This window comes from Bison bison, unplaced genomic scaffold, assembly GCF_000754665.1.
Source record: "Bison bison bison isolate TAMUID 2011002044 unplaced genomic scaffold, Bison_UMD1.0 scf7180017864158, whole genome shotgun sequence".
NCBI classification, from domain to species: Eukaryota; Metazoa; Chordata; class Mammalia; order Artiodactyla; family Bovidae; genus Bison; species Bison bison.
In genome coordinates this window covers 1,177,574-1,187,720 of record NW_011494730.1, presented here as the reverse complement: position 1 = coordinate 1,187,720, position 10,147 = coordinate 1,177,574, and the positions used below count along the sequence as shown (strand labels likewise).

The following is a 10,147-nucleotide window of genomic DNA, read 5'->3' as shown; positions in this document are numbered from 1 at the left end:
ATTTTAGACATGACTAGATTTATGTTTCGTTTCTATCTGAAACTGCTACAGAGATTATTAGTACTGTTCAGTTCAGCATTCATTGAATTCCTACAATGTGCTCATCATTGAATTAGGTTTTAAGATAACTTTGAATTGGAAGTCCATTTTTTCTAAAGGTTACAGTCTAGTGAAGGAAACAGTAATTTAACAAGTTGTTTCTAGATACTTGTCCCACGTGTTCCCTATACAAAGGATCTTGGGGACACAGAAGATGCATCCTCTAGCCTAGGAGAGTCTGGAAAAGCTTTCCAAGGAGGTTGCACTTGACCAGAGTTTTGAAGGACAAGTATAATTCACAGAAAGAATGAACAGTGAATTTAATACATGAAAAGATTTTCAGTATTTTAGGAATTAGTGTGTGGTGATCCGTCAACACAAATTTCATTGAAGTGTTTGCTTTGATTTTCCTAAGTGATATTGGACCAGAACAGCTTCTTACTTCAAAGTGTTCTCTCCTTGGTGAATTGTCTTTGTTCCTGGTAAAATACCATTGCAACAAGAGAACCTGTTGTAACTTTCCTTTGTAAGTTCAGCTCACTTTGCTCAACACTTATTCATAGCAGAAAAAGTGTTTATTTTTTGGACCAGTGTCTATTTGACAATCTCATCAGAAAGGAATAAGGTTTTCTGTAGACAGATATTTCCCAGACTGTTTCCTTAAACCCTAATTTACTGACTATTAATAGATGTTTGATTTTAAAAACAGAGAAAGAGTTGTGTGTGTGTGCATGTGTGTGTGTTCTGGGGAAAAATAAGTCAGGTAAATGATAAATTAAACAAGCTTATTTATTACATGACTTGTTAGAGAATTTAATGTGATAATATATATATTGGAGTTTTAAGAAGGGAAGAGAATATGTAGGGTTTTTTTAGCTGATGGAAACCTTTCTTTTTTTTATAGAATATCTTGTAAACCATCAATAGAATAATTTGGAATGACTGCTCTATCTAGACCAGGGTTTCTCAGCCTCAGTACTATTCGATACTTTGGACTGAATACTTCTATATTTTGGGGGGCTGTCGTGTGCATTGCCAGTATCATCCCCCAATTCGTGACAACCAAGAAGGTCTCCATATATTTGGCAAATGTTTACTGGGGGACAAAAGCTCCCCCAAGTTGAGAACTGCTGGTCTAGACTGTCAGTTCCTTGAAGGCAGAGGTTCTATCTTTTTTTGAATCTACAGTACAGCTTAGACATGGAATAAATGAATAAATGTTTGTTGAAGAAATAAACTAAATCTTATGGTCAGGAAATATCAGATTGTCCAGATTTTTTAAATATCAGGTTATAAGGAAGAAAGTAGCCTCACTGGTATTGTTTCACTATCCAAATTAGCAATTAAATTGATAAAGATAGCTGCTGTTTAATCTCTGACAGTCTGTACAAAACTATAACAATCAAGCTAATTTGTGGAGGATTAATGGATCATCTCCAGCATGAACTGATGATGGCCTCCAGAGTTTAGAGATGATTTTATTTTAAAATGCATACAATTTTGTAAGCCTAGCTGTAGATCTACTGATACTGATAAAAGGTTTTAGACAGTAGAGTGCATCTGAGAGTTCATCATATTGTATCTACTATTGACATCCCCCTTATTCAAAATAATAGCAGCATGGAAAAAATATTTAGAAATCTAGAGAATCTTAGGCCAAAAAGCTTTTGACATAACTTTTTATATCGGAGTATGTTCAGTGAAGTATAAGATCACAGTAATTGTAGCTGTTTTTGTTTTGTTTTGGCTGGGCTGCACAGCTTGTGGGAACTTAGTTCCCTGACCAGGGACTGAACCTGGGTCCTGGGCATTGTCAGTGCAGAGTCCTAACTGCTGGACTGCCAGGGGATTCCCAACTGTAGCTATCATCATCATCATGATGAAGGGAATATTATCCTTCACAAACAATAGTACATCAAATAATCTTTCAATCTCTTCAGGACCTCCAGCCAGCCTGTTTCAGCCACCTCGTCGTCCTGGCCTTGGAACTGTCGGAAAACCCATTCGACTGTTAGCCAACCATTTCCAGGTTCAGATTCCCAAAATAGATGTGTATCACTATGATGTGGATATTAAACCAGAAAAACGGCCTCGTAGAGTCAACAGGTAAGGATTAAAAAGAATAGACTTCTATATGTATTTAAATACACATAGTTTATTTATTATGAATCATCTTGTTCTCTAAACTCTTTTAACATGTAAGCTTTGTTTTTCTCTAAGACAGTGAGTTTCTTGATAGGAGATATGCTATCTCATACTTGGTTCTCCTTCATAGATGCTAGCAGAGTACCGGACATATCATCCTTCAGTCAGTAAATAATGAATGAAGAATTGTCCCTCTTTCACTGTCCAAAGGTAGCAGAAATTTATAAGAAGTAGATGAAACCATTGATATCCATGGAAAATAGAACTATCTGGAAATTCAAATTTTATTATTAAGTGTTGGCATTGGACATGAGAAAAATGTAAGTGTAAAGACAGAAGAATCATCTTGGGGTATTGAAGAAATTAAACTCAGAGAGAAGCTCTGTTTAATTCTAGCATTATCCAAGAGGGGTCTAGATAGGATGATTTAAGTATTGTGGTCTGTATAACAGGAATTTACCAAGGGTGAAGATATAGCCCTATAACAGATCTTATTCTAGTGTGCTGAGATCACTCACTTTCCTTGTCTCTGTTTCTTCACTGATACTCAGACAGTCATTAATATTATAGTTCTTGCCTTTTCAAGAATACTTTTACTGTCAAGTGAAATATTTTTTTGTGGCTTGATTTTTTTCTCATTGTAGATCAATTTTTTGGCTTTCTGGTATAGTTCAGTCTCATGTAAGCCTTTAATTGTTTGACTGTTGTATAACTGAAACCAAGAGTAATAGAAGTGATAGTAATGGCTAATATTGATTCATTCAACATATAGTGCTCATTGTATGTCAGGCATTGTTCTGTGTCCTGGGAATATAACATGAAAAAACAGGCAACAGTTCCTACCCTCGAAGAACTTATGCTATAACGGGGGAAAAGTCCAAAAATAAATGAGTAAACAAATAAAACATATTATTGCTAGCTGATGATAACTTCTATGAAGAAAAATAAAACAAGGATGGAAGGTACAGGTTGAGGATGGGCCATTGATTTTATGTGTGTGTGTGTGTATAGATACATACATATGGTATATATGTATTTTGTAAATATGTATCTCTTAAGACAGTAAAGAGGCTACCTGCAATGCGGGAGACCTGGGTTCAATCCCTGGGTCAGGAAGATCCCCTGGAGGTGGGCATGGCAACCCACTCCAGTATTCTTGCCTGGAGAATCCCCATGGACAGAGTAGCCTGGCGGGCTACAGTCCATGGGGTCGCAAAGAGTTGGACATGACTGAGCGAGTAAGCATGTATATGTGTCGCACATATATTATGTAAGAGGTGTGCATGCATGCATGTGTGTATATATGTATGTGCATATTATATGTACATGTAATATACACACAATGTGTGTGTGTGTGTGTGTGTGTGTATGTATGTTATAATAGTGTAGTTAGGGAAAGTCTCACTGAAAAGTGACATTTGAGGAGAAACCTAGAGGAGGTGAGGGATAGCTCCTTGAACAGAACCCCAGGCAGAGGTAGCAGCTTGCGTGGTGTATTCAAGGAATAGCAGATAAAGCCTGTATTGCTGGAGTAAGTGAGGGGGAGAGTGATAGAGAAACTCCTAAGGACCTTATCAAGCAGAGTCTTGTAGGTCGTCCTAGGCCTTTAGCGCTTACTCTGATTAGATGGGTTTTGAGTAGACATTTGATATGACTAACTTAGATTTTGAATGGTGGATTGTTCTGGCTGCTGTGTTCCAGATGGAGCCTGGCAGTTAAGGCTGAAAAGCCAAGAAATCAATTAGGAAGCTCTTGTAATGATTCAAGTGAAAAGGGATGGTGACTTTAACCTGGGTTGTAAAAGAGATGGTGATAAGAAGTGGTCAGAGTCTACAAATATTTTAAAGGTGGTGTCAGCAACATCTGTTGATGGATTAAAGGTGAGGTATGAAAGAAATGAATCATGGCTAATTCCAGGGGTTTTGTCCTGAGCAGAGGGAAAGATGGAGTTGCCATGTATCGAAATGGAGAAAACTATGGGAGAGGCAACAGGGGTGGCAGGTCAGGGGAGCTGTAGTTTTTGAAATGCTATGATTGAGATGTCTGCTAGACATCCCAGTGGAGACCTCAAGCAGGAAGTTGAATAAATGAGGTTGGGGCCATCATCAGGGGCCAGGTTACAGGCTGGAGACAGACATTTGAGAGTCATCAGCATATTGATGGTAAAACCATGAGACTGGGTGAGATCATGTAGGAAGTGAGTGTGGTTAAAGAAAGTGAGACTCCAAGACTGAGTCTTGAGGTAACAGTGCTTGCAAACTGGGGAGATGAGGAAGAATCAGCAAAGGAGACTGGTGGCATGGAGAGAGGCCACTGGGATGAAAGAAAACCAGGGCAGAGTGAGGAGGCAAGGGAAGAACCTATTTTAAGCTGAAAGAATTGATCATCTAATGTTCAAGGAGCATTTAATTTTGCAATGTGGGGCTCACTGGGAACCTTGATAAGAGTAGTTTTGAAGGAGAAAAAGCCTCATGAGAGAAGATTGAAGAGAAAATGGAGAGGAGCAGTTAGAGACAACTTTGTCAAGAGACTGACGCAGTGGGAAGCAGAGAAATGTACTGCTCAGATGAGGAGGAAGGGTCAAATTTCAGTGTTTTTAAGATGAGAGAAATTATAGATATTTATATGCTTAAGAGAATAATTCAGTAGAGTTTAAAATTTTGATGATTCAAGAGAAATGAAGATTCCTGGAGTTATATCCTTGAGCACTGGTTAACAGCCATTTAGTCTTTTTGTTTTATTAAGAGAGTCCTTTAAAAAAAAATGTTTGTGTTAGTTGCTCAGTTGTGTCCAACTCTTTTGCAACGCCATGGACTGTAGCCCGCCAGGCTCCTCTGTCCATGTAATTCTCCAGGCAAGAATACTGGAGAGGGTTGCCATCTCCTTTTCCAGGGGATCTTCCCTGGCCCAGGGATCGAACCCAGGTCTCCCACATTGCAGGCAGATTACCCACTGAGCCACCAGGGAAGCCCCCTTTTTAAAAAATACTGATTTTTATTTATTTATTTGGCTGCACCGGGTCTTAACTGTGGCACGTGAGATCTTCGTTGCGGCATGCACACTCTTAGTTGTGCAAACTCTTAGTTGTGAACGTGGACTCTAGTTCCCTGACCACGGATTGAACCCAGGCCCCCTGCATTGGGAACGCTAAGTCTTAGCCACTGGATCACCAGGGAAGTCCCGCAGCCATATAGTCTCGTCCAAAACATCCATAAGATATTTGGTCCACGTCAAAAGGTCCCTGAAATTTGGTCCTATTCAAAACCTCTGTGAACATATTCAGCCCATGCCAGATTTTTGTTTTGGACAGAGCTGAATATGAAGGCCCTCTTGATGTGGACCAAATGTTTCACGGATGTTTTGGACCAAATGTCCTGCAAGGAGCAGGCTTATTGCATGACAAGCACTGTTCTTGTCTATGTGTACTTACTCACTTAATATGATGATTTTTGTGGTGGGCTTTATGATTATTGTAATCCTACAAATGAAGAAATAGATGTGAGAGAGCAAGTAACTTGTCCAAGGTCATACAACTCTGCCATTTAATCCTTGTGTGACCAGGGGCAAGTTACTTGCCATTCTGAATTCTTATTTTTTTCTCTTTGAGAAAAATTATTGCACTGCTTGTCTCACAGGTTGTTGTGAAGATTAAGTGAGAATAGAGGTGAAAATATGTTTTCTTACTGTAAAATTTTATGATTATATTTGAAGAATGTAAGATAAGAAATTACCCTCTCAGTCTGAAAATATACTATTCTTAAGTCAACTTTTTAAAATTGGGAATGTATGAAACTATATTTCTCCATCAGTTTTTTGCAATTGCATGACTTAGTTTGAAAAAATATGACTTTCCCACAGATTTCGTTTGTGGTAGTGTTAATGCCTTAGCCTTTTGTGTGTTGTTGTTTAGTTGCTAAGTCATGTCAGATTCTTAGTGACCGCACAGACTGTAGCCTACCAGGCTCCTCTGTCCATGGGATGTCCCAGGCAAGAATACTGGAGAGGGTTGCCATTTCCTTCTGCAGGGCATCTTCTCCATCCCAGTGATCTAACCTGTGTCTCTTGCATTGGCAGGTGGATTCTTTACTGCTAAGCCACTAGGGAAGCCCCAGTGCCTTAGCTAGTTGTGATTTATTTTGACTTTTAAGATACAATTTACACACATGGGCTCACTAATATTGGTGAGACATAGCACCTGATTTTTCATTGACTTTAGCATTCCAAAGTCTCACAGATTCACTTTTATCTATCTTAAACAGTAGATTCTAGTTTCCCCACGTCTGCATTAATCTTAGATCCTGCATACAGTGTGATCTGGTGTATATGACAAAACACTGTTCATGTTTGATTGAGAGAAAGGCTTTCATTCTAAAAAGAAAGAAACTACACTAGTAATGGAATGGGGATATTTTATGGGAGGAGGAAATTTTATGATGTTCCCTTCTTTATACTACTTGGAAGCAATTTGGCATATAATACGACATTAGAAGGACTAAAGCTGAAGCTTCACTACTTTTGGCTACCTAATGCGAAGAGCCAACTCGTTGGAAAAGACCCTGATGCTTGGAAAGGTTGAAGGCAGGAGGAGAAGGGGACAACAGAGGATGAGATGGTTGGGTGGCATCACTGACCCAATGGACATGAGTCTGAGCAAGCTCCAAGAGATAGCAAAGGACAGGGAAGCCTAGTGGGCTGCAGTCATGGGGTCGAAAAGAGTCGGACATAACTGAGCGACTTCACTTTCACTTTTCACTTTCATGCCTTGGAGAAGGAAATGGCAACCCACTCCAGTGTTCTTGCCTGGAGAATCCCAGGGACGAGGGGAGCCTGGTGGGCTGCTGCCTGTGGGGTCGCACAGTCAGACACGACTGAAGCGACTTAGCAGCAGCAGCATTAGTCAAAGGAGTTGCCTTAGTCTGTTGACTATGATGCATCTTAGATTTATTGATCCTCAGATGTCTGCCCACTCTTTTTTCCAAAACCAGTGTACTTGAATAAGGATGCATATTTGATAACAAATGTATTATCATTCAGTTATGAACATGCCAAATTTAGATACCTAAGATAGGTTACTCTTATAAGGTTCTATTTATCATAGGAGAGGATTTTCGAAAGCAAGAATTTGAGAAGGTGCTGCAAATTTTCTTCTTTCCTTTTATTCCTTCCTTTTGTGTTGTCATCCCATGACTGCTTTTGTTCACTTGCTGTTTTTTTTTTTTTTTTTAAATTATTTGAATCTGTAACTTTAACTCTTGCTTTTTCCAAAGAATTTTGATCCTCATATTCCAGGCAGAACTGGCCTGGGTCATCTTTTTCTTTTTTTGTTCTGAGCCATTTTTAAACTCTTTATTGACTTTGTTACAGTATTGCTGGCATCTAAGCTCCCCAACCAGGAATCGAACCCATACCCTCTGGGTTGGGTTCTCCAGGAACCCAAGTCTCAAGACTTCTCCAGGAAGTCTTAACTGCTGGACCACCAGGGAGGTCCTCCAAGGAGTTTTGACCCGAATTTAGATAATTAAGGTATAGTGATAGTTTCCTGTTCACCACTGTTTCTCAGAGCTAACCTCCACTGTCTCCATTACTGTTAAGGGAGGTAGTAGATACAATGGTGCGGCACTTCAAGATGCAGATATTTGGTGATCGGCAGCCTGGCTATGATGGCAAAAGAAACATGTACACAGCACATCCACTGCCAATTGGACGGGATAGGGTAAGTGTTAACAGCAAGAAATGTTTATTAGACCTAGGTCATTTAGTAGTAATTACATAGGACAAAGATGTTTCCCTTTCTAATGACAATTCAATTCTTAAAGCTGTTTCTCATGGTGATGATAGATTTGTTATTCTGTACATATTCTCTTGTTTTTTAATTAATCAATAATTGACTGTTAGAATTTAGGTTGATTATTTCCACAAACTGTGGAAAATTCTTAAAGAGATGGGAATACCAGACCACCTGACCTGCCTCCTGAGAAATCTGTATGCAGGGCAAGAAGCAACAGTTAGAACTGGACATAGAACAACAGACTGGTTCCAAATCAGGAAAGGAGTACGTCAAGGTTGTATATCGTCACCCTACTTATTTAACTTATATGCAGAGTATATCATGCAAAATGCCAGGCTGGATGAAGCACAAGCTGGAATCAAGATTGCCAGGAGAAATATCAATAACCTCAGATTTGCAGATGACACCACCCTTACGGCAGAAAACGAAGAACTAAAGAGCTTCTTGATGAAAGAGAAAGAGGAGAGTGAAAAAGTTGGCTTAAAACTCAACATTCATAAAACTAAGATCCTGGCATCTGGTCCCATCACTTAATGGCAAATAGATGGGGAAACAATGGAAACAATGCCAGACTTTGTTTTGGGGGGCTCCAAGATCACTGCAGATGGTGACTGCAGACATGAAATTAAAAGATGCTTACTCCTTGGAAGAAACATTATGACCAACCTAGACAGCATATTAAAAAGCAGAGATATTACTTTGCCGACAAAGGTCTGTCTAGTCAAAGCTATGCATTTTCCAGTAGTCATGTATGGATGTGAGAGTTGGACTATAAAGAAAGCTGAGCACTGAAGAATTGATGCTTTTGAACTGTGGTGTTGGAAAAGACTCTTGAGAGTCCCTTAGACAGCAAGGAGATCCAACCAGTCCATCCTAAAGGAGATCAGTCCTGAATATTCATTGGAAGGACTGATGTTGGAGCTGAAACTCCAATACTTTGGCCACCTGATGCAAAGAACCGACTCATTGGAAAAGACCCTGATGCTGGGAAAGATAGGTGGGAGGAGAAGGGGATGACAGAGGATGAGATGGTTGGATGGCATCACCGACTCGATGGACATGAGTTTGAATAAGCTCCGGGAGTTGCTGATGGACAGGGAAGCCTGGCGTGCTGCAGTCCATGGGGTTGCAAAGAGTCAGATAACGACTGAGATACTGAACTGAACTAATTTCATCTTTACATATGTTCCCACTTTCTCACAGTGTGAAAGTGCCACCTGAATCTGAACAGTAGAATTTTTATTACTTGTAAAATATTGTGTAACACTCACTTATGAAAATATTTATAATACCAAATAACTTTTTAAGACATTTGCTCTTAAAATTTAAAAGCAATACATAATTATATACTCGTTATAAACGTATTCAGACAGTCTAGAAATGCTATGGTTTCCTGCTTCCCCACCTGCTCGCATCCTCAATCCCTTTTCATTTTCCGAGGAAACTATTATAATAGTCCGGTGTGTGTCCCTTCAGGTACTTTTATGTGCATTAGCTATTTACACATGCTTGCTGTTGTTGTTGTTTAGTCGCTAAGAGGTGTCTCACTCTTCTGCAACCCCATGGGCTGTAGCCCGCCAAGCTCCTCTGTCCGTGGGGTCTCCCAGCCAAGAATACTGGAGTAGGTTGCCATTTCCTTCTCCAGGGGATAGTCCTGGCCCAGGGATCAAACCTGTTTCCTGCATTGCAGGTGGATTCTTTACCCCTGAGCCACCAGGGAAGCCCATTTCTGCATGTTTATATATATTATTATTTGTTTGCATATTGTTCTGTGATTTATTTTTTCATCTTTCACTTAACAATATATCTGGGAGATCTTTCCATCTACCTTACTTAAAAAATTTTTTTTATTGCGGTTAAATAATATATAACATAAAATTTACTATTTTAACCATTCTTAAGTGTACAATTCTGGAGAAGGCAATGGCACCCCACTCCAGCACTCTTGCCTAGAAAATCCCATGGACGGTGGAGCCTGGTGGGCCGAAGTCCATGGGGTTGCTAAGAGTCAGACACAACTGAGCGACTTCACTTTCACTTTTCCCTTTCATGCATTGGAGAAGGCAATGGCAACCCACTCCAGTGTTCTTGCCTGGAGAATCCCAGGGACGGGGGAGCCTCATGGGCTGCCGTCTATGGGGTCGCACAGAGTCAGACACGACTGAAGTGACTACA

The 10,147-nt window shown here is 39.9% G+C and overlaps 1 protein-coding gene across 2 annotated transcripts in view; it reads left to right on the top strand.

Annotated features, from left to right (window-relative positions):
• Nucleotides 1–1,856: 1,856 nt before the first annotated feature.
• Nucleotides 1,857–10,147, top strand: part of AGO4 (argonaute RISC catalytic component 4) — a 31,642-nt gene continuing 23,351 nt past the window's right edge. Inside the window, exons 1-2 of one of the 2 annotated variants that reach the window (XM_010841180.1) lie at nucleotides 1,857–2,145; nucleotides 7,777–7,897. In XM_010841180.1, the coding sequence (XP_010839482.1) occupies nucleotides 1,916–2,145; nucleotides 7,777–7,897 (351 nt within the window). In that variant the 5' untranslated portion in view covers nucleotides 1,857–1,915. Of the gene's footprint in view, nucleotides 2,146–2,199; nucleotides 2,505–7,776; nucleotides 7,898–10,147 lie in introns of those variants that run through there. The other variant, XM_010841181.1, reaches the window with a different exon arrangement.